This window comes from Accipiter gentilis, chromosome 17 (genome assembly GCF_929443795.1).
Source record: "Accipiter gentilis chromosome 17, bAccGen1.1, whole genome shotgun sequence".
NCBI classification, from domain to species: domain Eukaryota; kingdom Metazoa; phylum Chordata; class Aves; order Accipitriformes; family Accipitridae; genus Astur; species Astur gentilis.
In genome coordinates, this window is record NC_064896.1 from 13455988 (window position 1) to 13483788 (window position 27801).

Below are 27801 nucleotides of genomic sequence, written 5' to 3' on the forward strand. Positions count from 1 at the left end.
GTTCAACATAACAAGATTTATAACGTAAAGAGTTCTCAGCATGAAAGAGGAACCCAAATATGGATGGACAACCCCAGAGGTTTGTGGTGGATGGGGTTAAATCCAGTTGGCGGCGGGTCACAAGTGGTGTTCCCCAGGGCTCAGTGTTGGGCCCCATTCTATTTAATATCTTTATCAATGATTTGGACGAGGGGATTGAGTGCACCCTCAGCAAGCTTGCAGATGACACCAAGTTGGGAGGCAGGGTCGAGCTGCTTGAGGGTAGGAAGGCTCTACAGAGAGATCTGGACAGGCTGGATCGATGGGCGAGGACAATTGTATGAAGTTCAACAAGGCCAAGTGCCGGGTCCTGCACTTCAGTCATGGCAACCCCATACAGCGCTACAGCCTTGGGGAGGAGTGGCTGGAAAGCTGCCCGGCAGAGAAAGACCTGGGCGTGCTGGTTGACAGCCAGCTGAATATGAGCCAGCAGTGTGCCCAGGTGGCCAAGAAGGCCAATGGCATCCTGGCTTGTATCAGAAATAGTGTGGCCAGCAGGAGCAGGGAGGTGGTTGTTCCCCTGTACTCGGCACTGGTGAGGCCAGACCTTGAGTACTGTGTTCAGTTTTGCGCCCCTCACTACAGGAAAGACATTGAGGTGCTGGAGTGTGTCCAGAGAAGGGCAACCGAGTTGGTGAGGGGCCTGGAGCACAAGTCCTATGAGGAGCGGCTGAGGGAACTGGGGTTGTTTCGCCTGGAGAAAAGGAGGCTGAGGGGAGACCTTATCGCTCTCTACAACTGCCTGAAGGGGGGTTGTAGTGAGGTGGGTGCTGGTCTCTTCTGTCAGGTGGCTGGTGACAGGATGAGAGGAAATGTCCTCAAGTTGCAGCAGGGGAGATTTAGATTGGGTATTAGGAAAAATTTCTTTACTGAGAGGGTTGTCAGGCATTGGAACAGTCTGCCCAGGGAAGTGGTTGAGTCACCATCCCTGGAGGTATTCAAAAAGCACGTAGACAAGGCACTTCAGGACATGGTTTAGTGGGCATGGTTGACGGTTGGACTCAATGATCTTAAAGGTCTTTTCCAACCTAAATGATTCTATGATTCTACTTTGAACCAGATGAACAGCCAAATAACTGTGCTATAGTCAAATGACTGAGCTGTTCACAATTGTGACCAAAAAAACCCCCAAACGTGAAAAAAAACCCCAACCAAAAACCCAACCCATAAACATCCTAGAATGAATAACATTTCTTGGTATTTTCCAATTAAAAACTTTCAGGAAGTGCTGGCTCAAGGTACAAAACTTTGGAAACTAATTCTGTTGGTAAAGGAAGTGCAGCAGGTAAACCATTCGACTCTGACAGTAACTTTGATTCAAACATCAGTGAAATCAACTGAAGAGATCAACACATCATCAGCTTCTTCAGCAACCTAAGCAAATGTTATTTCCCCTTTTTACCTTCACCCTCTTGAAGAGCTTTTTGATCCCCTACAGCTTCAGGGACCAACTTAGCATAGGAGTGTTTTTCACTGGAATCAAACTTCATAGTATCAAAGTATACAGATCCATTGGACACATACCTGAAAAGTTAAAGGTCATTAGCTAGCTTTTTACCAAGACTTAACTAGATTTTACCCCAAAAATCACAAAACCAACATCTTTTGTTAAACTCTTATGAGGCGAGACATCAGATAACAGTCCCAAGAGCAGAAGTATCTACAATACTTCCGGTCCCTTTTAATATTTTGCAATAATATAATATGAATCATGTTTGTTTCCCAGTCCATTTTGTCCTCCTTCACTTTGCTAATTTTGTCCCACTACAGCCATAATAAAAACTCTGACACAAAGGTAAGTTTCATGACCACCAGGAATGCTGATAATTCAGTGCAAACTATTTTGAATGGCCCCCTGCATGCCTCCTTTTTTTTTTTAAAGAAAATTTTAAAATGTGGGTTTAAAGGAAGAACATGCAAGAGAAATTATGGCAGTCTGAACCACAGGTTTGCTTTTTTCACAGTAAAAATGCATCCACGTCAAAAAATTAAGGCTATTAACAGAAAGAGAACTCAAAAATTTCAGATGGGAATCTATCATGATACTTAGGAACTTCTAGAGTATTAGATTGATTTTCACAAATATTAGACAATGGCAGAAAAACAGTTCACAACTACTTTTTTTTTTTTAAATGTTATTTACAACTCATTTCTAGCCATCTACTCGGGCATCCTTTTTTTAAACCAGTTGCTGAAGGCCAGGAGTCAAACACAGTTCAAGTGAATGGGGCTTTGACTATTTATTTTAATGAACGAGGATTTCACCCTATAAATTTAATAATCTAGCTTCTCTCTTTGTAAGACATCATAAGAAGTGTAGAATAGCACATTTTCATCAAGTGAGAAATAACAGGTCTTTTGCAAAGGAACCTGAAGTTTCTTTATGTGATGAAACACTACTTCTGGAAAAGACTACTATTGCATATGAAAACAGAGAAAACGGTTCGTAATTACGTGTTGGAAGCAATCATCCTAACTCTGAGACAGTATAAGTGCACAAAAAAAGTATCCAGTAGCAAACTTACCCATAACCATTATCCACAATCTTTTTCACAAAATCCACAATTTCTGGCACATATTCACTAACCCGTGTTAAAACATCTGGAGGTAAAACCTATAGATAAAAAGTAGAATTTTGTATTTTATATACATATAAGTGTTTATACATATGCAAATATGCACTAAATATACATATATATTATACATTAGTTAAAAATAGGCTTAAAAGCAAGTGACAGTAGAATCTAAGACTCCTTTTTCAAGCTTTCTGCTCTGAAACAATGTGCTGTGGCCATTTTTTCCTCAGCCTTTAAGGCGACGTTAACAACAAACTACTGCAGGAGATGTCAGCTCTTCCACTTACTCTACTTCTGACAGAACAGGCAATAAGGCCCTCTGTTGGACTGGGAAACTGATTTGCAAGTAAATAAATAAACCTTCACTGATCTGAACCACTTCATATGACACAGCATTTCATCTGTAACAGACAAATCTGTCCTTGATTGTTATCACCACGTAATTTCTTAGTGGCTGAAGACTGATAAGTAGTCAGTCTAAATGCTGAGGTTGGCAGGGCTCTCTTGTGCAGCTAACACACTCCATTTCAAATTTCTGGATCAGTTTATGACTATAAGCCCATGTTACACCAAGGGGAAGGGATGGAGTGCACACATCAAATTTGATGACCAGTTAACTGGCTCTGGTAACATGCACAATGGATTTAAAATTGTTGGGATGGAAACAGAACAGGTGCTAATTTATGAGGCATGGCATGTGCACTTTTAGAACAGAAAACTGTTTGTTTACTTACATTGAGCGCTTCCATATCTTTATGAAATTCCCCTTCCCAGAATTTGGGGAGCTTTGAGAATATGGAATTGTCAATCAACTGACTGCCAAATTTTGTGTCCAACCAGTCAGACAGCAAATCTTTGGCTTCTTCCAACAGTATCTATAAAACAATAATTGTAAGTGCAACTGATCAAAGACTTGTTCTGTTTAAACTCTGCAGAAAGATCTTCTGAACAGAGAGGTTTGCTCAAGAAAAAAGACACTTGGCTATAAATACAGAGTAATCCATGCTTCTACCAGATTTTTATCATATTGCCCTTCATAAATATGGATGAAACAAACAGAGGAAGGAAGACAAAATGATAAGGGATATCTGTTTTGATATCAATCACTTAAATAAGCATGTGGAATTTGCATTGTAAACACCAGACAGGACCTGCAGTTATATTACATCATCTGTTCCCCCCACTACTACTGGGTAATCCTAGCAGAAGCCTCACTGTGCACATTGCTAAAGTGTTTAAAAGACTAATTTGAACATCAGTAAGGACACATTTCAGTCTTATATTAAAAGATGACATTTTTGTACAACAGGATATATCCCAGAAGGTGATTGCTTAGATTTTAGTTGTTTTGAAAATTCTGTTAGGTCAGTATACACTTTTATAAAGGCACTTGATATTAAAATAGCTGGACTTTTTTTAAAAAGGTAATTTAGAGAGAGATAGTCTTCTCAAGAAGGGAGCATATACCCTATGCTCTCTGCAGTAATTATCACAAATAATCTGAAAGCAAGAAAAGATGAAAGTGGAAACCAATTACTAAAAGACAGTAGTTATATTGACTGACTTGGTTACTGGGACAGTACCAAAGCCCAATAAAGTCAACAGTATTACTGTCACTAAATGTAATGTTCTTTGGATAAGAATTATCCTGGGTGCAATTTTTGGGGATGTATTTTCTTCTCTGATCAGAGATGGAAACACTTGTGTAGAAAACTGCCACCAGTATTGGAATGTCATAAATGCATGTTCAGTAATCTATACTGAAACTAATTCATCAAGACAAAAAAGTCAAAGATAAAGTCTAAATATATGCAAGAGAAAAATCCCTGTTAGAAAGGTAAGAATAACTGAGTGATTATCACAGTGGGAGGAAAAAAAAAAGTCACTGATAAAAACAGCATCCAAAAACTATATAGTTGAATTCAAGGATCAAATTTCCTGTATTGAATGCAAAGTACTACAAAGTCCTCAGGCCTACTGTTCCTCTTTCTATGAATAAGAATTTCCATGCTTCAGGGAAGTACTACAAGCTAAATATTATTTTTAAAAACCCTAACAATTATAAGCCAAATATAATTTTAAAAGGAGCTCAAACTGACCTCATGACATCTGTTGATCTCTTCTGCAGGGAGTTTTGCTTGCACAGCTTCTTGTAGAGGGTCAAAAGCAGACTTCACTGCATTTTGAATTCTTTCCAACATTTGCTTTTTATCTGGGTCTGTTGTCTCATTTAATTTAACTGAAAAGAGCTATAATTAAAAAAAAAATTAGAAAGCAACTTGCAGAACAGTAGTGCTACGTTCCATCACGATATATTATCTTAGCCACATAGCACCTTGCTAGTGATGAATAATACATTATGCCACATAAAAACCTTCGATCAAACTACTGAAACATACCCCTCATCAGAAATAAAGGTGAAGTCAAAAGAATTTAGTTCACGTCTAAATTCAGTTTTTCAGAAAGACTTTATAAATTACTATATCATCACTGTTGTTGTTTAGCAATTTTCATTTTTGATGCAGTTGATCGCCTTAATTACACAGGTGATTATCACAAATCTGAATAGGAGAAGCTTTAATGTGAAACAGAGAGAGATTAAATGCTATGCTTAAAGAGTATGTTGGACAATGATACTTGGGCAAAATTTCCAGGCCTCCTATTCTCAGGCCTGTATTCAATTCATTAGACTGATAATCTCTTTGTGATCTGTAGTTCTAAAAATGACCAGAGAATCACCTTCTCCCACCTTCAATCCAGCATACACAATTTATTAAATCCTAAAACTTTGGATACTTTTTCCTCTTTCCAAGGCCATCAACGGTACAAAAGAGAAATCTCACAAGCTTTAAAAGATTATGGACATACCACCATTTAAAAACTATTTTAAAGGGTTATTTTTAAAGTTTGAATTCTAACACACAAACATCCAAATGCTTTTTGAACTTTTTCCCCAATACCCCAACAACAATATACAAGCACTCACAAACAAGTTCTATGAACACAAAAATCAGGCATGCCTTTTACATGGATAGTTCTTGTCAATTTTAAAACAATGGAAAATCAAAGTGATGTGCAGTTCCAATAACATTTCTAATTTGTGTGGTACCAGTTCAACAGAATAACTGAAACAAGCAGAAAGTTTAAGGAGGTAGCACAGTCAGAGGTATTTTTTAGGTGCTTTGCTACTTTATTAAGTAAGAACCTAAGACACTAGCAGGGATTAAATACCATGCCCACCTCTGAGGCAGTTTTAACATCTTCAAGTAGCTGATCTGGTGTTGATTTGTTCTCTCTATACCGTTCAAAAAGGTAATTTTGTCTTGCTCTCTTGATGATCTAGAAAGCAGAAACATGAAAATTTTTTTGTGAAGCAACATGTAGTTATACAAAGTACAAATAACGTCTATTACATACCAAACGCATTTCAGAATCCCTATAAATTTAACAAGCTACAAGAATTACATGCAGTAATACAAACTAAACACACCATACATAGTTAATCAGCTACCTCAACAGAATTAATCAGGTATCTCAACAACAGGCAATAAAATACGTTATCTTTATAAAACGCTTAGTGTTCATTCTTTATGGCAACATTAATTTATATACAAGAATACAGGCCTTGCTACCATAGGAATGTTACAAAACTGAGAAAAAACAATGACTCAATGACTATACAAAAGTATATGTCTAAGTTAATAAGTGTAAGATTTATCTTGGCTTACCAAATGGCAATTACATATGAGACTCTGACTTCCATGCTCAAAGTACAGTATTCTAGACTGCAATTTAAAAAGACCTTACCTTATCATCAATATCTGTAATATTCATACAATAGAAAACGTCATATTTAAAATAATCTCTCAAGATTCTTCTCAGGATATCAAATGAGATGTATGACCTAAAAACATAAAAGATATAGGGTTGTTCTTAGTGAACACTTCAAGTCTATTTCTATTCTATGCACAAACTACTTTAAGCTCAGAGTCAGTAATTTTACAGCAGTTTTAATTTTCCCTCATCTACTAGTAAGTTTTTAATCACACAATGACATAACTTTATAACATGCTTTTAATCTTAAATCTCAAGTGTTGAGTCTAACGAGACTATTTTCTAGTAATATACCCATCTAAATAAAAACTAATATCTTTTGCTTCCAATAGGCATTATTATTACCTATACCAAAATAAGGAACTACGGTACCTGGCATGTCCCATGTGTGAAGCATCATAAACTGTTGGACCACAGCAATACCACAAGACCTTTTTTCCATTCTGAGGCTGAAATACTTCCTTAATCAAAAGGGAACGTACAGTGATCAGAAGAAATTGAAGACATGATCTCAGGCCAGTAACACCACATTTGGAGATGAGAACTCCGTGTGAAAACATGGATTATAATTACAAAAAAGGAATAGTTATTCCACTCCCCGTTTTACTGTAAGAAAAGATCACCACTAGCTGTATCATGTGAGAGAGAGAACAGGGTGTGGCTGCTTGTGTTATCCAAACTCTTATCAATCAAGATATCAGATTACAAAGATTTGGACTAGGTAGGGCACTATTCAAGCTGCATTTGTCAAAGGGAAGATGAGGCTTTCTTTTGCATTGAAAAAGGTTAGAGAGTATAATCATTTCACACATAGCTGGATGCTACATCCCCTAACATTAGTGTTCGTAATATTTCCTCTTTCCCAAAGGACTTTCAAACAATACCACAAGAAGTTTTACCAGTTTATACTAAAATAATATAATTGGCGAGACTTTTTTTTTTTTTTTTTACACAGACAATATCTAAAGAAAGAAACTGTGATTCTGTTCTGTTCACATTGCCTATACTTATGTGCCTTACAGTTGAACCCCTGACTATTTTGCATGATGATAATTTGCAATTGGGAACTATATATTATGCAATATACACACACATAAACACACTTGTAGTATATGTGTATTTGTTGTATATAACACTTGCCCAGCAAACACACTTGACCAACACAGCATCTCTGGCACATGCTTGTTAACATTCCACAAAATACAACCCAGAAACCTGTCTACTGATAGGGTAAACACTTCAGAAACAAACATTTGATGACTTCTTTATTTCTGTTTCTATGGAAATCCCACTTTTCTTTCATTTAGTCACCTTATTGCGAGTCAGGCTGTTGTAGAGACAGAGCCTAGAATGTTTTGTCCCTTCAGGGGGAGACCAGGGGGGCTGCACACGCTTGCCTTTACCTAGGGGAAAAAAATAGTTTAAAGAGAACTGAAAAGACACTTTCCACAAACAGATTTGCAATATAACATTTTCTCCTTATCACATCATTAGTTAAGTTATTTCAAAAGAAAAAAAAAAATACATATTAGGCAAAGCAGCTCCAGTCCCAGTAATCCAATTAATTTTGTTAGAGCTTCCTACAAAGCCACTAAAACCAAAAGTAAATTATTTCCATCTAGTTTATTTTCTACTTTCTGGCTTGCCATCCCTATTAACTTTTGATCCAAGTAACAGGAAGGAAGAGGGTATAAAAGTAAAAGCATGCAATTCAGTTAAAGCGTTAACAAGAGCTTTGAAATTTAATGAATTATTAATCAAGTGTTATGGCAGTCCTGGGCTTTCTGCAACGCCACTGATTTTATGGTGACAGCATATCACAGATCTCCTACAGAATTTGCAAAAAATCTCCAGAGACCAGTTAGTCTCTAGAGCCAATATTGACAGAGTATGTGTACTCAGGGTGAGAGGGAGGAGAGATGGAAAGGTTTAAAAAGAACCTCAACTTTTTATCATACATTGTTGCTATGTACACAAGGCATTTTTGAACACACTCATTTACCACAAATATGGTCCAATTCAGCAAGAGGCTAAATTTTGCCATTAAAGAGAATAGATAAAACCTAGGGTAATATTAGTGACGATATTCTTGCATTTGTTTTCTTTTAAATTTTTTAAGAAACAACATAGTTGTTAAACTCATGTTTTTTTCAAACAAAAGTATGAGTATGTCATCTGTCGAAGAGTTGCATTTTACTATGCACAGGGCTGCTTAAAGCCGTAATGATGTTAAACTAATTATCCTATTAACTAGGAATGAAAGCAAATGAGGAAATTCAAAAATCCAGCAAGGTTGCCAGCTTAATACACACAGCACTGTATTTAGGAATTCTCATGGTATGCATTTTAGCTGCAATTAAAATATTATACAAACTATTTGTTTTGACAACTAAATTGCCTTTCTGATCCTGTATCTCAGGGTGCTCTTCATTAACCCTTTTTCCCCTAGTATTGTCATATGAATATTTTGGCTGAAAACCTTCAAGTAATGTAAATATCTGTGGTAAAAAATTTAATCTCTTCCTCATCTTCCTTTTTTTAATAACTACCTAAATAAGAAAAAAAGATACTAAATGTAGTACTCTGTCTCACAAATGGACTCCATTAGATCTCCATGTTATGGATCCATGGAAATATGTATTTATTCTAAACATTTCATCGTATGAGGTACTCTTGAACAGAACACCTCAAATACGAGAGCAGTCTATCCATTACACAGACCATATACCAAGGTATGGATTTGTTTACTCTTTGATTTATGAAGATTACACTGGCATACTTAATTGCGGCTAACGTTTCCCTCGGGGAAAGAAGCCTATGTGGGTTAGTCTAATAAAAGATAAATCTGTAAAGCTTTCTTTACTTAAAACCACACTAAACATAAGAAAAACCCCAGATACTGCACCCTAAAGTTCTCAGCTCGTGAGTTAGGTGTCACGTTATATCCACTACGTGGACACCATGGGCAAAGTGAAAGGCATACTGTTTAATCTGTTCAAATATGTCTCTGCCAGCTATAGTCTTCCCACTGGTTGAACTGAAGTTCATTTGCTCTAATCCACCGCTGGAGCTCTCTGATACGGCCAAAAAAACACCGATGAAATATCCAAGGTCTAAGAAGTGTGGCAGATTCATGTGTCAATTTCATAGTGAACACTGCAGAACACCATTTCAGGACTTCTGATACATATGCACGTGTCATGAAGATAAGAAGACATAACCCTTCAGAAAGAGAGACTTAACATTAAAGAGATCATGGACAGGAAAACAGAAAACTTTTCTCTTATTGTTCTACCCTGATCCATGAAAGTCTGCAGACAAATTGTAGTTAGTGGCATTAAATCTGCTCTCACAGCCAGCGGTACAGCCGAGATCCCTTCACTGCTGAAAGGAAATCAATATCCAGCACGAACACATGCAGGCACACACACATACACAGAATCTACTGGCAGCAGTCTGATTTAACTGCTGGTCTCCTCAGAATTGAGAACACGTATGATGAGAGGTTGTGAGAAGATGGCATTGGAGTAATATTAGTCAACAACCATCAGCAAAAATGACAGACATTATGCATTCATTTTAGGTATTGCAAGCATAATACAACAGCTCTATGTTATTATTAGTAATTACTTCACGACTTCCTGAGCAAGGATCTCACTATAAAGCAATTAAATTAGACTAGCTCACTGGAAAACAACTCAGGAGAGTGATGCAGCTCCCAAAAATGCCAGCACCCATGCTTACACAATGACCTGGATTAACCAGTTAGTATTTCCTCAAATCATCAGCAATGCTTACATTACCAGGGTTAAAAAAGAACCCCAAACATTCTTTTTGAAATTCAGTGTTAACAACAATCATAAGAGGCAGTATTCAGTTTACTTTATTATTAATTTTTTTATTATACAACAACTATTTAGCTTCCCTTGCAGGCGAAAAAAGCAGACTGAGCAAATCCTGATATTTAGGGAACAAGCCAAAACCCACGTATTCTGTTACAATCCAGTGGCTAGCTTTTTAAAGAAAAAACACATAATCAAATTCTGTACACTGAGGAATTTTAATATCAAAGAAATGTGGAAACACAGCTTTAAGATTCAAATAGGTCAGGATCTATCAATTACACAGTAACTGTATGCAGGAAGAATTTCATGACCTTGAATACCAGTTGATATGGTAAATTTTAAAGCGTGCAAGAGAGTACGAAAGCGAACTTCTAGGAATTCTCAGCAATAAAAACCAACATAATGTCAGCTAGTCTATAACCTGCCCACCAGTTTCATATTACTCACTTGTTTGAAGTTTACAAGGCTCATTTTTTTCACTGCTGCCATCATAGATTGCTTCTATGTGTCTGTACCACCGGACAACATGGATATACTGGTCCACAGGTGGCCCCGAAAACTTTCTGAATACCTCCACATCTGCATGTGAAAATGTGAACCCCTGGATATAACTACGAGTGCTCAGGTACTCATTCAAAGCCTTCACCCTGGCTTCCTCTTCACTAATGCTCAGAATAAAACTGTAGCTGGAAGCTGTAAAGAGAGGCACAGGACATTTGATCAGCATTAAAAGAAGGATATCCCATGACCAAAATATATCCTTATACCATACATCTCCCCCTCTAAATTACCTCTGGCAACTGACAAGAAATTTGAGAAAAATATATTTAATACAAGCTACTGAATAACTATATATTCCTATAAATGCTGTAATATTAATATGTTCATGCTGTGGTAAGTTTTTTGGAGACATCTTTACAAAGAGTAATAAGGACAAAAGCACAAGTCCTTTTCATGAAGAAATATTATCTACTTGAAACTGGAGAAAATAATTCACACACAGCAAGCCTAATCAGTGACTCTTTTCCACGTTGCTAAAACACTCATCCTGCAAATATTTAAATATGATTAATATTGTACACTGTGGATAGGCTGTGAATACGTCTACTGAAGTTGAGCGTATCCTTAAATCTTTGCAGGACTGGTGCCCCCATGCAAGTTCCCAGCATGGTGCTCAGTTACTCCTACTTGCTCCAACAACACAAAATTTAAGCTGTTGCTATATATTCCCATACTTCTCCTACACAACTTTCTCTGCTCGGACATATGAATAATATTTAAAGTGAGTAAGATCTGCACAAATGAACAGAATGGATATTAGATCGTGCTCCTCCCTCACTTTTTTTATGATTTTATTTGGTATACAAGCAAAGCAGGTTCAATTATGTCTCATCTTTACAAATGCAGGGACATGAAGGAAGCAGCGGAAAGGTTCTGTGACTTGGTGGGGTTGCTCAGAGTAATGGCAAGCCCTGTGCAAGTCAGCGTGTACGAAGCACTGCAGATATTACGGCATCTGGGCTAACACTGAGACTAGGTAACCCTAATGTTCATATTTTCCTACAATGATTCAACATTTGTAACTCTGTTCGTGTTCAAAGTACTGTATAAACATTAAGCTGATACCCTGCTTAGGTGCTCAGCCAAGAAGGTAATTTAAGATGTAGTCAAGGTCATAGCACAATAAAGCAAGAGAGGCAGTATGAGAACACCTGTCCCTGCTCCCAAACCCCGAGAGAGACCACTGCCACAACTGTTGCCTCTTACACTAGTACGAACGTCTGCACAAGTAGTTCCCAAAGCATTGGAGGTGCTCACAGACCAGTGCTCTTGGAAAGGGAAGGATGAAAGGAGATGGGGAAGTGATGGCTAGGAGAGGATGTGAGGAACTACAGAATTGAAAAGTTCTTCCAAATATCATCAGTTAAGATTTTATGAGCAGCTCGTTTCCTATGTGGAAATCAATTACTAAAATATTCTGCAGGAACTCAGAATGACAGGGAAATGTCTAGATACCAAGTATGTTTGTGTTTGACTTTTTGGGGCATAAATGAGATACAGCACAACTAATAAAAACGATCGGTGATTAAAATAATAATAATAAAAAATCAAAGGTCACAAAAGATATTTAAAATTAATACACAAAAGCAAAGTCAGATTCACATAGTCTCAATCTTTCTCAAGGGCTATCAATGTAATTTTTCAATATAAATAAGGAATAACAAGAAAATAATGGTTCATAACTAGACCTTACGGCCTTGCCTCACCCAGCTGACTGGGATTCAGCTTTGGCTATAAATTTTTCAGGCTCCTAAATATTTACTGATGTTTATCATCACAGAACTTCACGTGTTTATACACATGAAATAGTTTGAAATAGTTATGTTCATTAACTATGGAAACCTAACCCGTAAGTCTTCCTTGAATGTGAATTTTGTATCCATGAATCATACAAGGGAGAAGGCCAAAAAAAAAAAAAGTATTACAAGAATGACCTGTGTAGAAATGAAACTATATCTCAAAGAAAAGATCTTTGAAGATCTATTGCAAGGAAAGCAACACTCAATTTGCAAAGTATGATTAGGGTTATTACGACCATTATTCACACACCAGGCTGCTAATGGGAAGCAAGTCAGTGTATCTGAAACAATGTTAAGTGCTTTTCAACCACATCTGTAAACCAATCTAAAATGGAAGTTGCACAAACTTACACACAAATATAACAAAGATGACAGAACTCATACAAGCTAATTTTGGTAAGGAAAGGTGGCAAATACTGCCTGTGAATGTCGGTACCAGCTCAGCCCTGATAAGCAAGGCAACCAAAATTACTTTGAAAAATCTTGGCACACATGTTAATACTTGAAATTATAAAGTTCGATGTTACATCTACTTGCGAGAGCAACAGTAGACTTGAAAGTGTAATACATCAAAGAAACAGTTAGCTTAGGGGACCAAACAGGAGGATGTCTTTATATTGATACTGGTCACACTCAAATTCAGCCCAAACTCATGTCCATGACTGCACACCACAGCAAACGCAGTACAGCATGAACACACCTGAGCAGCTGTTGACAGGGTTTCTCAGGGCACAGCAGCAGCCGAACCACAGCAGCCTTCTGCTCCCAGCAGGCTCACTGTACCAATACGAGTTTCTCACATTGGTTTCACAGGCTGTGCTGAGCTCCAAACTTCCTCTTCTAGACTGACAGCTACTTTTCAAACCACGGAAGCTTGCTTAAAGCTAGCACAGATGGGTTCTACTCGCTGCTGCAGTCAGATGTGGAGATAAAAGCAAATTTGCTGTGTTTGAGAGAGTGCTGAGTGATCAGTGCAATTCTGCAATACGTCTGAGCATCCTATTTCAGTACATACAGGACAAAATCACTCTCAATTCTGGCATTCTTCTGAGTAGCTCCAAACTAGACTGAACTAACAAAACAAAAGCTCTTGTCCTGAAGCACAGAGTGCTCTCCTGGGAAGAAAGAATGAATATGATAACACTGTCTTTTGGAAGGCTGTATACCAGAGGAGCATTTCTTTTCAAGCAAAAGAAATGAATCAAAACTATCTTTACACAAAAGTCTGTCCCGATTTCATTTATATCGCTACTAAAAGCGAGAATAGTAAATCTACAGAATCTTGTTCTTCTGTGATTTCTATTCTGCACCCTCAGTTCCCCCCTCTCAGTGCCTCGCAAAACCTTTAATTCATCACACACTCCCACTGAAATATTTCCTGGTACCTCCTGAGTGCTTCATCCTCTCTCCCCATACACGTCAGTATCTCCATCCTCCTGCACAGCTCCAACCCATCTTTGCTTAGTTTGCCAACTGTGTGCAAGAGGCAGCCCACTGACAAACACAATTAATACCAATCAATGGATTCAAAAACTATTGAGGGAGAAGGGTCAATGGACATATATAGGTCTGACCTGTTTTACACCTGTTGCTTTAGGAAACCAGGTTAAGAAATAGCCCTTCTCTCTGACTGCAATTTTTTTCCCCTCCCAAAACAGAAAAATTACAGTTGCTACTACTCAATTGCATTAGGAAGCGTCATCTTCATAACAGAAACACAGGAGTATTACAGAGCTGATGCATAACACTGAATGTTAACTCATGTGAATGGAATGATCCATAGACATCAAATCATACCACTGAAGAGCAACTCCGCTCAGAAAACAAGCACCGAGCATGAGTGTTGGAAAGGTAGCAAAATAACCTTGAAAAATCACAAGAATGAATGTTGATGTAACACTCCCCCCGGATTAAAAAGTTGTTTCAAAAAAATTCCACTGTAGACATTAATACAGTTCTCATATAATAACTGTCGGTATACAATCTCTTTGGGCGATATAATTGTCACACGTTCTTCTTTCCATGCATGAAGTGCTTCGGAGACTACTAAAGGACACTGGGAATTTGTCTGCGAGACTGCAGCAACACACAGACTCAAAGTCATAAGATCGCTTCTATATTTTATTTGCACATAAAATACCTTTTGAAGTTTAATCAAGATGTGTAACTCACACAGTACCAAATTTGATGGAAATTTTTCACTTTTATTAACTTGACAAAGAAAACCTCTGTTCCTTGAAGGTGTTGACAGCAAAGACAGAAAAGCCATAAAGCAGGCAGTAAGCTAGCTGACACAAAACCAGGGAGTTACTTTGCTTCAGGGAAAAATTAGGTTTCCTGAGCTTCCCTGAACCTGCTAACCTTGTCAGTCATAATTAGATGACAACTGAAATGTTCTGGGATTTCTGCAGAGGCATTCCCGGAGAAGAAATCTTAGATGTTTACGAACATTTTAAAATGTCGTTTCTCTTCCAACTTGGCTTTCACAAATTTAAAACAACTCATAAAAGATAAGCATAACGTCTCATTATTCATACAGCTCCAAACAGGACATTTATCATTCCGGCTGGCCACTCTGGTAGCTTTGGAAGGAAGTCCAACTACGTGCTCAGCCAAGACAAATTACCCTTTTCCATAAAAATTTCAGAAGAACTGAACCAATGCAGCTATCCCATTTATGCAAGACACAGCGCACACACACAGAGACAAAGGACTTTTCAAGACTCATACATGAGGTTCAAGAGGCTTTTAGCAGAGCTGGGATTTTTAAGACAGGAGTAGCCCACCAAGGAACAGCTTGCCAGTCCTAGTCACTTGAGCCCTGTAAGTTCCACTTCCACTTTTCCTGAACTGAAACTAAATGTAGCAATTACAATTTCAGTAAAAAGCAAACACTATTTGCCCGATAATAAACTTAACTAAAAATGTTTCTTAAAGCACACCTGAACTGAGCCTTTGGTGGGGAGGTTTTCCCCCCTACCTTAACTAAAATATTGAAAACATCTGAAGATGCCAGTCCCTTGACAACGATAAATGTTTCTGGACTCCCTTACATTACTCCCTTACATTACTTGTGATGAACAAAGAGCAAAGTAACTTTCAGGAACAAAGAAAAGGGGGCAAAATCTTTGAATCTACAGATCCTTAACTGGAATGACAGAAATTTCCAACCCAACATGCCATAATGGTATTTCATACTTGTATGACTGGTATTCCAAGTTTCCATTTGCTACAGTAGTGCCAAAAATTAGAGGACTACCCTGGCCCTCCTTCCACATGGAAGAGCGTAGTATAACCCATCATTAAAACACAACCACAAAAAAACCTCCGGAAAAGTCAAAAAGTTCAGCCATGAGTTCAAGGGAGAACACGGATAACCAGGAAAGAGTATGGGAGACAGATGCAGGTGAAAGAGAGCAGACGATGTGGTGATAAGCACACAACTGACTAAGCAGTCTGCCAGCCACCTAACATCGCTTCGAACGCAGCAAGCTGGAGAACAGCCGTTTCCAAACTTCAGTAGTGAGAAGCTCCGAGTTTTTTCCACAAATCACCAGGTGTCATCATTAACCTTCACATTAGTGGCGAGGCATGATGCGGATCCCACGGTCTCACAAGGCACCAGAGGTCCTCCGATCCACAGGCGCCAGCGCGAGAGATGCAGCTGGCACCTATAGATCCACCTTTCCCCCTGCCCCACGCACACGCCGCACTTCGATACCCTGAAGTGGCATCAGGAGCTGCTTACACGTCACCCGCCACCGAGGGACGCAGGCGACCTCCCCGGGGGCACCCACCCAACAACGGGCGCGGGGGGCCGATTTCACACCTCGCCTCTGCCCCCAGCGCGTCGTGACGGCCGATGGCTGCCCGCCCCGCACCTCAGGGGCCGCCGCCGGCGCCGGCCCGCCCTCCCCCCCCCCCCCAGCACGCCCCAAGAGCGCGTTCGGGGGGGAACCCCACCGCCGCAGGCCCCGAGGGGGGCGCTGAGGAGGCCGCAGGACGCCCCCAGCCGCCATTTCCCGCCCCGACGCCTCAGCCGCCGTGACAGGGCGCTGGGTCGGCGGTGCCCCGTCCCGTCCCGTCCCGCCGCCGCCGCCTGACGTCACGGCTCCCGCCTGACACCGTGACAGCGGCGGAGCCGCGGCACCAGCCCCCGCCACGCCGTGACAACCCCGGAGGACCCCTCGCCCCGCCCCGCCGGGCCTCCGCGGCGCCGGTCGCCGACCTACCCTGCTCGGCGGCGGCCGCTGCCATCCCGCCGCCTCCTCCCCTCGCTCGCGAGCTGATGCAACAGCGTGCCCGGAAGCGTCGCCCCGCCCCGCCCCGCCCGCCGCTACGCTACTTCCGACGGGCGCCCCGCGTCACCACGGCAACGGGGGAACACCGCCTTCCCGCCAAGGCAGCGGGCGGGCGGGCGTCGCGCGGCCGGGCCCCCTCCCCTCAGGAGCGGCGGTTGAAGCGGCCCCCCTCACAGCACAGCACAGCACAGCACCGCGCCCCCCGCCCGCCGACAAGAAGCGCCCAGAGTCAACCCCAGCTTGTGGCTCAACCGGGCTTTTATTGCTCCGCTTCGAACGTTAGCGGGTCTGGGCGTACCGGTACAACACGGAACGCGATCGTTTCGGAAGCCAAAGCGCTGCAGGCCCCTCAAAAACGGCAGCAGCCGCCTCTTCGTTGCCGCTGCCCAGGCTCAAACAGCACGGTCCTGCCCCGCGCGAAGGGAAGCGCCAGCTGGAGCACCTCGCTCCCAAGCTGGCATCCGAGTTTAATACCAGACAACTCAAAGGCCTTAGTGAAGGCGACAACCGGAGGCCGTGTTAACGCCGACGGTGTTAAATCGCTTCCAGCTCCCCGCGTGAAGGTGAGGAGGAGATCAAGTCCGTGCCGTCGCTTTTACTAGCAGTTTGTTGACGTCCTCATTTACAGGAAGGTTGTAGACATATATGTACACAGGAGCATTTCTGAAGTTCATCGTAAACATTAATCTGTAGCTTCTAATTTACTTATAATGCTATTACTTTTTAAAGTGTTCAATACGTTATCATAAGCCTTGGTATCTAGGTACCTTAACTCATCCAGTAATTTAATAATAGATTGTTTCTCTCCCAGTGTGTTTTTCCAGGCGAGAAGCATCTGATAAGACTGCTCTTCTATATCATTAGGAAAGTCATTAATAATTTTAACAATATCATTTTCCTGCAGATGAGCTCTCATAAGCCGCTTCCATTTTCTCCGTGGTACTTCATTTATAAAGGCCCCATAGGTATCTCTCAGTTCTGAAAGAAAAAAAACACACAACACACATCAGCGTCAGTTTTAAAATACAGATTTTTTTTATTTTTTTTTTTTCATAGCTAACATACATGCTTTCCCATTAATTTTCAGCCAATACATGCACAGACCAAACAGCAGCAGCAAGGCCAGGTTTAGCACCTAAGCAGTGGCAGGACCAATAGGTTTCCTACTGAGTGATCTTGAAAGAAGCCAAAGGTATCAGTCTACATATCTCAAAAGTAGTTTCTCAATACGAGACACCATTCAGTAAAGGCGGTTTTGGGGAAGGTTTCATTGGCCTGCATGTCTTCACTTAAGCTTAATAGGGCCACTCAACAGTAGGCTTTAACCACTTCAGTACACTACTGGTGTAGGTTTGCCACACCAAGACCAGCATGAGCAAAACCCGTCGCTTGGACATCCAGCGCATCCAACATGCTGCGCGGTAGATGTATGGGGATTCGATGCAGACTTCCATGGAAACGGACATTTGACAGAAAGATCTCCTGGTCTGACCTACACCTCACTCATTAAGGCAGAGTACACTGCTGCAATGCAGACTTGTTTAAAACATACCAAAAAATTTTGTACCGTTCTTATTCTTAAAAGCATGACTGCGCTATACTCCCGTGCAGAAAAGCCAGGCTTTAAAGTAGAACAATTCACCACAGGGATTACAGCATCTCCCAAATGTAGCAATAATCCTGTTCTGGCATATTTTACAATAAACTGAAAGCCTTGTAGCCTAAGCAATATTCATTAGCCTCCCTACACTATTCCTTACATAGACTAAAGTCAACAGGAAAAAAACAAATTCCAAGTACTGTCAATTTATGGAATACTTACCTTTTGGAGAGAGATCTTTAACAATTATTTGACACTTTGGTTCTCGTACCTGTAATACAAAGTTGGACTGTTACTCCAACATATCAGAGCACTTCACTCTATTATTCCTGAGCTACTTGATAGCTTGCTTCCACAGCACACATGCCAATAAGGGGGCAAGGGGCAGATTTCACAGCACAGCTGAAAGTATTTGAGTAAAGAAAATTGCATGCTGAAACAGCCATGCTGCTAGCTCCGAAGTGAAGCAACAAGGCAACATATTTGCTGCTATTGCAAAAGAATAGCTTCTGTGTAAATACTGAACAGGGACATGAGAGAGGCAGAGCAGATTAAACAAGGGACTGAAGTTTGCTTTCCCAAGGTATGCCTTCTCATACTTTCTATTGCATCTTTAAGGCAAAGCCTCCTCTTCCCTATTGTTCTGCCTGAAAACAGCATCTATCACTCAAGGAATAGTTAAGAACTCAGCTAAAATTATATGTGTAGCAGAGAAAATACAATGGTAATTTCACACACACACTTACCATGCAGTTTGCTGGCATCCTACCACTGGGTATATTAAATGGGGCATTCTGATGAAAAGCAGGATTCTGCCCAGTTTTTGCTGGTAGCGAAGACTCAGCGATCCTCCTCCAGCACCTTTCCATCTGGCGCAGGATGGTGCCCCACTCAGAAAGCACAATACTGTTTTCCTCTGGTGATGTGTTTTTTACTTCCAAGTTAACATCGGGTTGTGCTGGGCCCTCTGGGCTCTCACCAGAGTTCCCACCCTCTGGCTTGGCCACATTATTTGCAGGTGTCTCCACTTCTGGTAAAATGAGGCTTTCAGTACTGCCCTCAGACTCCTGTAAGGAATAAGAACATATTTTAAGAGATCTTTCATAGGTAGGCCTTCAAGGACAGTCTGGAGGAAGAAAACAAAATACTTAAAGTCACCAGATGTCAGACAAATAATGGAAGAGCTGCTAATTTGGCAGTTACAAACATGCCAAAGTTACAGCCTTTACAGACTTGGACTTCAAATGGTTTCAGAGCCTAACTCTCCAATTTGCTGGCTATTCTGCTCCCACTGGACTGTGGGATAAGGCGCACAGGCTACTTCCACAACAAACACAGGAAACTTTTCCTAATGTTTTCACTGGTGTGTATTGCTGCTTGCTCCTCCCTACATATGGAAGGTATGCACCCTTCCTGAGGCAGGAGAAAATTAAATTTCCTTGCTACACCTGAGCTGACTTAACAGCAACAGGGGCCTCAAGCCTATCATTGTATCAAGGCTGATGCTCTCGGAGCTTTTACCAAGCTGATAATAGCCTATCAGCTCCGTGTAAGTGCACTAACTCAGGCGCTTTTTTTTGGCTGGATTAGTTTTTCTGGCAGATTCACAAACTAGAATCAGTTGAAAGAAGCCAGCGAACACCAATGGACATTGCATAGCTTTTGCGAGGGGACAAAGAGGGAAGCAAGCGAGGAGGGCTGCACCATTTCTAGCATTGTCAATACATTAAATAAGCACATGCCAGGGAGTATAGCTCCAACTCATCAAGAACCATACACATACAAAGCAGACCACCACCTATCTAGCATATCAGCTAGTGCTAGAACTGGAAAGCTTTAGGAATTTTTTTTTTTTTTTTTTTTTTTTTTTAAGGTGGAAAATGAGGGCAAGGAGTGACTGTTTTTCCAACAAGACCTGTGTTTGTTAAGGTACAGTTCCTCCGTGAGCATAAGCCAGTGTGATTTCTGTTTTCACAAGGTCAGTGACCGATGTGTGACATAACCACGTGACCAACATGCGTAAGCAGGAATGCAAGGGGAACCACCCCATGCATCACACATGTAGTTGTACATCACCCTCATTGAATCCACTTTCTGTCTAAGGGTGCAAACAGGTTAAACAAGTTGATCCTATTTATACAGAATAGCTCTTAAATAGGTAACTGAGTGACTGAAGGTACACAGCATGGCTAATAGCTGCAGTTCTATTCTGGAATGAAATAAAGTATCAGCAGTTGGGTTTTGGGGGTTTTTTTTTGTTTGGTTGGTTTTGTTTATTTTTTTTTTTACAGCAGTATAAATTCACTGGTACTTTGGAAAGGACAGTGTGTTGGTGCCCAAATGCCTGGTCTCGGGACCACATCAATGTAACTCTCCTTAGCAAATAAGCTTTTTATTACAGTAGCACAAACACTCCAAGCGCACAGACATTGCAACTGAAGTCTGTGACAACTCTTACATCAGAGCTAAGTGTCACTGTGCGCTGATTTGCAACTGCATTATTCTATAACCATTTTATTCAAATTAAAGAGATGTTATGTTTGCCTACTCCCATGCTACACCATTTTGACCAGGTTTTGTCATGTTTCTTCATCAGCTTCTACGAATACACGAAGTGCTGCAAATCTGGCCAGGGCGTGGGGGGGACCACAACCCAACAAAAACCCATGGGCGATTCACATATTTGAGCCACTTACAGACCTTAAAAAAGAGAGAAGAGTTTAAGGTGATGTTTTTAACAGATCTTTCAGTTCTGTTTCTTCAGTCTTCAAGTATTTGTGACATAATTAAGATGCATTTAATTACTTGAAATGTCTAGCTAGTAAGATCAGACAAAAGCTCATACACCAGGTGAGCAGTGCATGCATTGGGTGGGGGACAAGAAAGGCAGCAGGGAGAAAAAGATGCTGTACATGTGCTACAAAAGGAATCTGTATGCCTGCCTTAGATCCTCATCAAGACAAACATTTGTTTTACAGCTTGCTGTTACACATCAACTATACCATTAGTATAGTTATAATATAGTACAGTGAGCTCATTTTTGCCTCACTGTATTGTTAGAAGTGTAGCTTCTAAATAGAGAAGCTAAAGCTAGACTAGCTGAATACAAGCTAGTCTTGTATTTATCTTGCAAAACGCTAGACTAGCAACAGTCTTTTTAGACTGAAACAGTAAGGTTCTGAAATAGTGTTTGACTACAGTAGGCCAGGGTGAACCTAGCTTTAAAGTGGAACATATGCCAGTAGCCAGCCTTAGCATGGTAAACCCTTTTCAGGGATGTACTTCTGAGCTGGTCTGCTCTGAGCCCTGAACCCCTTTGTCTTATGAGACTGTCTAGGACCAAGAAGTTAGACTGCCAGGTCCTGCAGCTTGTGACATGAGCCCAAAGGCAGGAAGACTCAGTCACTTTGCTGGATCAAGAGAAGTCTTATGAACAAATAATGTTGTAGTAAAAAAATGCAAGGACAGCTAGAACACCACTACGCAGGGAAGTGATAGCTGACATTGCCTGTAGAATATACACATGAAGCAGCAAAGAACCAATTGGATCAAAGCATCACTTGGAGACAGTTTGAAGCAAAAGCTTGCACTTAGCCTAATTTTTTTTCAACTTTCAAAACATCCTGGCCACAGGCTCTGGAATGTGTCCAACTGCAATGGACACATGCATGCAGCCAATTAATGTATCAGGCCCTCGCTAACATCTGGCCCTGTATGAATCACAACTTGTTACATCACAGGAACACATCCTACCAGAGGTCTACAGTGAGACAAACATTGAGAGCTATGTATCAGGTACAGTTAAGCAGCACACAATTAAGCTGCGCAAAACTGAGATGAAGCACTTGATCCATCATATACTTACCAGACCTTTCTCTGCATCTTTATCAATTGAAGCAGCTGGAAAACAAGATAAATGTTTCTTAAGAAACTTTTAGGAATTGCAGCAACTTAAACATAGCTGAATTCACACAAGACTTACATGCAGTAGACACATTCATAACACAAACCAAAACTCTAATACAAGCCATTTAGTTTCCTTGACCTGTCATACGTTTCATGAGTACTACCCTTAGCTTCCACCAACAGCACAAACACTGCACCTTCATACAGGGGATGATGAGTCCTGCTTAGTAAAATATAGACCACAAGATGCAGTTTGGCTTTTAAGCCACTCTTTCAGCCTCCCTCCCCTCCAGCTTATGCTTCTTAGCATTTTTGTGTGCTATTGCAATACAAAAGAGAAGGCAGAAATTGTCTTTACTGCAATACAATCAGTAAGACATGATTTGAACAAACATTCAAAATTTAGAATAATTTTCAACATTATTCTAACTAAACTAGTTGCAAAAACACTTTAATATGCAGTAATGGAAAGGAAAGTTTCTCAGGAAAACATCTCAATTTCCACTAAAAAAATAAAATTAATTCACACAAGACTTATCAACCTAACATTCAAGTTAAGAGGCTCAAATGATGAAAGGGCAACAATTTGTAGAAAGAGTCTCCATAGCTAAACACAGTGAATGAAAGTAGTTAATGGTCTAATTAGTTGCTACTTCTTTCCCCATACACCTGAGCTTGTGTAGGTTTTTCTCCCTCTTTGCCAGTACAATGCAAGTAGATAGGGAAAGTCCTTTTAAGGACCTTACCCTAATCTTGCTTTGAAGCAAAGGCATCTGTCAGCAAAATAAGAAAGCTCATAGTTAAAGTTTGTGCATTTTATTTACTGAACAAAACTAGTCTCCATTATACAAGAGTTACTTAATTGAATCACATACTAAATGAGCTAGAGCTTAAAGAGGTCCCCCATAAGGTAATACAAAAACCAGGGATAGCCTTAGTGCATGCTTTGCCTAGTTCTGGAAAGTTTATGGATAGTAATCAAGCAGTTACCTTCATTACCCTTCAGCCTTCTAATTACAAAGAACAGCAACAAACCACCAACCACCAAAATAATCACAATAATCCAAACAAGAGCGGTGCTTCCTGGGAAGGAAAAATGAGTAAGATTAGTACTGAAGCAGACTCCAGACAAGATATTCTGAAGTGCAAGTCTTTCCTGCTGTCCTAGAGAACAACCAAAGCTCAGCACTAGTACAATGACCCAGCTAGCTTGTCCTGGAAAAGGCACTGGGACTATCAGCTGACTTGAATGTGCATGTACTCCTTTGCACTGCACATCATTATCCCAAAGGCAGCGGGGGATTCTGCACAGAGCTGCAGTACAACTTCTGCAAGGCTTTCTGAAAAGACATTTAAGAAAAGGGGAAAGCAAATACACAAAAGATGCCAACGAGCTTCAGGTGCTGTAGCCTTGGTAGTGTCAGTTCCTTCTTTCTCTAGTCCAGCAGAAGCTATCTACCAACGGAAGAGAAAACCACTCCATATGCAGCTTCTCAGCCATAAAAAACATGAAAGAAATCTTTGCACAATCAGCAATGTTCAACAGTGTCACTGTTGCAACTTTGAAAACCCAACAATACATGTAGCTTTTCTCCACGTGAAATTTAAGATGGTTTGTCACTCCAACCCCTTTGAGAACTTCTTTAGTAGACTAAAATACAGAAGCTACATGCTACAGTGGTTCAAGCCACTGTTTACAGACTGCCCTGGTGTTATTAGCCTGAAGCCACAGACCCAACAAACCAAGCTGAGTGGTATTTCTGTACCAGACCTTGATCAGGTAAGCCACATCCTAGGTCCATAGTTGCATTGCAATTCTGCACAATTTCTTTCCCTTCCGGACACCTGAAGTGGATGGCAACATAAGGTTGTATCAACATTTCCAGAACAATATGTAGCTCTGCCCAGGCCTGATTTTTTTTTCAGGCAGAGCTTAGAGGCATGAACAGAACATGCATAAACAGATAACTGTGTTAGAAGTACACCTTTAAACAACCCAAGATAATACTACAAGATTAAATAGAAGCAAAGCAGATAAAGCTCATGTATGTTAGCCTCTAAGTGGCAGAGAAAAAAACCCCCACAGAGTAGATGCATTATTCATGCACAGTTAGCTTCCTTCAACAGGTGGTTCTACCTCCCAAAATTTTGAACTGGTTGCTACAAAGCTTATTCAAATGCGTACATGGGGAGTACTCACCTGAAGACATGCAAACTGTAAGCTTACAGCCATAAGCAACAAGCACAACAATACCACAATCCATATCTTTCTAGGTCTGAACCACATGCATTTTGACACCTAAAATTTAAATGCATGAATAATGCAATTTGGCTTCAGGGCAATTATTTAGAGCCTAATAACATGCGTTAGGTATTGGCAGAGATTGGGCCATAGCTCTAACATTCCCTAGAAGGAACACAGTCAATTATATTCATTATCAAACTTACATTGTACTACATCTCTGACATATTTCACAGCCCTCAGCAGGGCAGAAATATCCTTGTTTGCATTGGCATTCAGTATCATGCGTCAGAGTACAGGGTCGCAAAGTTATCTGATCTAAAAATAATATAAGTGACAAAGTAAATATAAAAGTTGTGACTCTACAACTGTGCAAAAATTATACTCGGGCCATAAAGGCAATTTATTTATAAGTTCAATATTCTCAATGACTGGAAGCACAAAAAAACCCAGAGGACCAGGCTTTCCATATTAAAAAAAGGGGGAAAGGGTTAAGGTTTCATCAAAGTTGTGCTTGGTACCCTCTTTGCACTGTCTGCACAGCAAGCATTCTTCCAAGCCATTCTCGTGGGCGGTATAACCCTCTCCTTTGGTGCAAGGGACACATCTTCCTCTCAAATGCGGAGCACTGCAGTGCTGAACAACGTAAGTACCTGTGGAAGAGGAGAACCAGCAGCAGTCTCAAGGGATCATTTAACAGGCAGAGGACTATAACAGGATGTTACAAGACAAAGCCATTTTGGTGAAAGTTCAACCTTTCTTCGCAAGCGAACAGCGGCACGCTGCGTGATCGGAGCTGCGCAGCAGGGTGAGGAGGCACGTTCGCAGCTTGCCGCTCAGACAGGGAGCGGTGGCAAGTGAGGCATCCAGCCAGGCCTGGGCTGGGACAAGGATGACTCACCGCAGCAGCTCGGAGTCACACCTGTGGCCAGCGCCATCTCCTCTGAAGGGGCACGGCAAGCACAGGGAGAATTGCTTCTAACAGCCTCTCTTCTTTGTCTGAATTATCTCCAAAAATACACCTGATTACCTACAGACACAGAAATACTAGAATTCCCCCAGGCCTGTTCTTTGTGCTAAAGTGTGGTGTTTGGTTTTTTGTGGGTTTTTTTGTTGTTGTTTGGTTGTTTTGCTTTTTTTAAACAAACAAACCAACCAACCAACCACCACACAACTTTGATCATCCCCAACAGCTGGCAGAGGTTTCCTGGCTTGCTACCAAGGCACCTCTCCCAGTCACCACCTACTGCGCAAGGGGCTCTCACTTCAAAATGGAGCCCAGTCTTAACAGCAGCAAGGAGCCACCACAGCTCCAACCAGGCTTACACTTTCACCACATGCAAGGTAAAAAACAAAACCAAAAAAACCCAGTAGTAACACAGTCATCTCCATGAGGAAAAAATCATGGCCGTTATCAGCTGTAACTGCCTGAAGTCTTACCTGCTGGACAAGAGGCACAGCAGCGACCTTCGTGTAGGTATTCTCCCTCCCCGCAGTCCTCTGCTCGGGTTGCAGGCATTATCAGCAGCGTAACCTACAGCGGAGAGAAACAGGTGTCTGAGCGATTCCTCCTCCCAGGACACGATAACCATCTCGGGGAGATGTTCCTGTAAAGACTTGAAAACACATTCAGAAAGAAGTTCATGGGAAGCCACAAAGGAAACCCAAACTAATTTCTGCTAAGTGTGCCGCTCACAGCCGTAATTACAATCACAAAGCTGGGGTTAGAGCAGCGCAGCGGTAATTACAATCACAAAGCTGGGGTTAGAGCAGCACCGTGCAGGTGCAGCGGCTGGCGGTTTTTAGGCAACTCCATTTTAAACTTTTATTTTCTTTTTACTAATTCCCTGCAACTGAACTTCAGAGGCCGAGGTTTCTGCCTTGTGTAAGGGATTCGTTTCTCCCTCCTCCGGTCTTTTTAATTCAGGAGGGTCAGCGTTAGTCTTCCTCCAGCAAAACAGAGGAAACGCCCCAGAGACCTCAGCCAACATTTCTCGCTGTCTGTGTAATCTTAAGCAGGGAGCAAGCACTTGAGTCATTAACAAAAATAACCTACTGTAGCCACAGGAGCATCAGGATTTTTTTTTTTTTAAAGAAACCTGCGGGACGCACACCCCTCGGCAAGCCTCCGGCGGAGGGGCCGCCCGGACCAGCCTCCCAGCCCCGCAGAGCCAGGTGCTTCCCAAAGGAAACGAGCAGGGAGCTCCGCCGCCGCGAGCTTCGGGCCACCGAGGTACAGCCCTCGCTTAGAGCACACACGGGGGCAGGACGGGGGGGAAGGGACGGCCACGGAGCTCCCCCGTCGCTAACTGCCATCAGCGGCCAATTTCTAAGCTGAAACCAGGAGTCCCCACTCCCCGGCTTTCGCAGCTCTGCTCTTTCAACTCTCTCCCCGGGGGGGGGGGCTGAAAGTCTTCCCCGTAATCGCGTAGTTAAGAAAACCACCAATTTCACAACTGGAGAGCGTGAAAACTATTAAAGACCTCACTCCTGACTTGTAATTTTCTTTTTTCCGAGGAGAGAAGGAAGGGCGGCAGCGACGGCGCTAGGGAGAGGCGCCACCTGTGTGTGTCCCGTCCCGCCGCTCCGGGGCCTCCCCGCAACCGGGGCCGGGTTAACTGCACGGGAGCTGCGCTCCCTTACCCTGTTTAGACTTAGGAGAGCTGTATTCACTCAGGATTCTCGAAACTTCAAGCGACACGAAAAAATAAAATTAAAAAAAAAAAAAAAGAGTTAGGGGAAGTTACTAAAGTTTCTTGAGGAAGAGGAGGGGAGAAAACCCCACGAGGCTCCTCCACACTGGACTTGGAGGAAGACTGCCGCCCCCCCCCCCAAACAGGAGGGATTTGGAGGCTGGCTGCGGCCAGGTGCCAGCTCCACTCGCGGCGAGCAGGCGGAGGACGTGCCCCTGCCCGCAAACAGCGGCTCCGGCCAGAGAGGTCCCGGCCCGGCCCATCCCCCCGGCCCGGCCCCGGCACTCACCAGCAGCGGCACCAGCCGCCCCGCCAGCCCTACAGCTCCCATAGCAGCGCCCGGCGCGGCCCCGCTGCGCTCGCCGCTCCTCCCGGTACGGCCTCGGGGCGGTGCCGCCGCCGCCG

The 27801-nt window shown here is 41.8% G+C and overlaps 2 protein-coding genes and 1 long non-coding RNA gene across 4 annotated transcripts in view; 1 reads left to right on the forward strand and 2 right to left on the reverse strand.

Annotated features, from left to right (window-relative positions):
• The window catches only part of LOC126047533 (uncharacterized), a 32119-nt gene extending 25255 nt beyond the window's left edge, over positions 1–6864 (forward strand). The window contains exon 6 of the long non-coding RNA XR_007508589.1: positions 6782–6864. This is a non-coding gene — a long non-coding RNA (uncharacterized LOC126047533). The remainder of the gene's footprint in view (positions 1–6781) is intronic.
• CARS1 (cysteinyl-tRNA synthetase 1) overlaps positions 1–16967 on the reverse strand; it is a 36659-nt gene extending 19692 nt beyond the window's left edge. Inside the window, exons 1-10 of one of the 2 annotated variants that reach the window (XM_049821318.1) lie at positions 16887–16967; positions 10742–10987; positions 7761–7852; positions 6822–6910; positions 6423–6519; positions 5856–5954; positions 4715–4864; positions 3350–3490; positions 2565–2653; positions 1442–1563 (exon numbers count right to left, since the gene is read on the reverse strand). In XM_049821318.1, coding sequence (XP_049677275.1) covers positions 1442–1563; positions 2565–2653; positions 3350–3490; positions 4715–4864; positions 5856–5954; positions 6423–6519; positions 6822–6910; positions 7761–7852; positions 10742–10987; positions 16887–16911 — 1150 coding nt within the window. In that variant the 5' untranslated portion in view covers positions 16912–16967. The remainder of the gene's footprint in view (positions 1–1441; positions 1564–2564; positions 2654–3349; positions 3491–4714; positions 4865–5855; positions 5955–6422; positions 6520–6821; positions 6911–7760; positions 7853–10741; positions 10988–16886) is intronic. The other variant, XM_049821319.1, reaches the window with a different exon arrangement.
• A 238-nt stretch (positions 16968–17205) lies between these two features.
• LOC126047419 (tumor necrosis factor receptor superfamily member 10B-like) lies at positions 17206–27764 on the reverse strand. Its single transcript, XM_049821024.1, has 10 exons — positions 27686–27764; positions 26144–26237; positions 25225–25356; positions 24910–25021; positions 24233–24306; positions 23452–23544; positions 22421–22455; positions 19302–19622; positions 18778–18826; positions 17206–17933 (listed from the first exon to the last, which is right to left on the reverse strand). Exons 1-10 carry the CDS (start codon positions 27725–27727, stop codon positions 17638–17640), a joined length of 1248 nt encoding a protein of 415 aa, XP_049676981.1. The 5' UTR covers positions 27728–27764; the 3' UTR covers positions 17206–17637.
• Positions 27765–27801: the final 37 nt, after the last annotated feature.

Coding starts and splice junctions, on each gene's coding strand:
- LOC126047419 (XM_049821024.1), bottom strand. CDS start 27,727: ATGGGAGCTGTAGGGCTGGCGGGGCGGCTGGTGCCGCTGCTG. Junction 24,307..24,909: donor TGTCAGAGATGTAGTACAAT/GTAAGTTTGATA, acceptor CATCCACTTCAG/GTGTCCGGAAGGGAAAGAAA. Junction 23,545..24,232: donor ATGTGGCTTACCTGATCAAG/GTCTGGTACAGA, acceptor TTTCCTTCCCAG/GAAGCACCGCTCTTGTTTGG.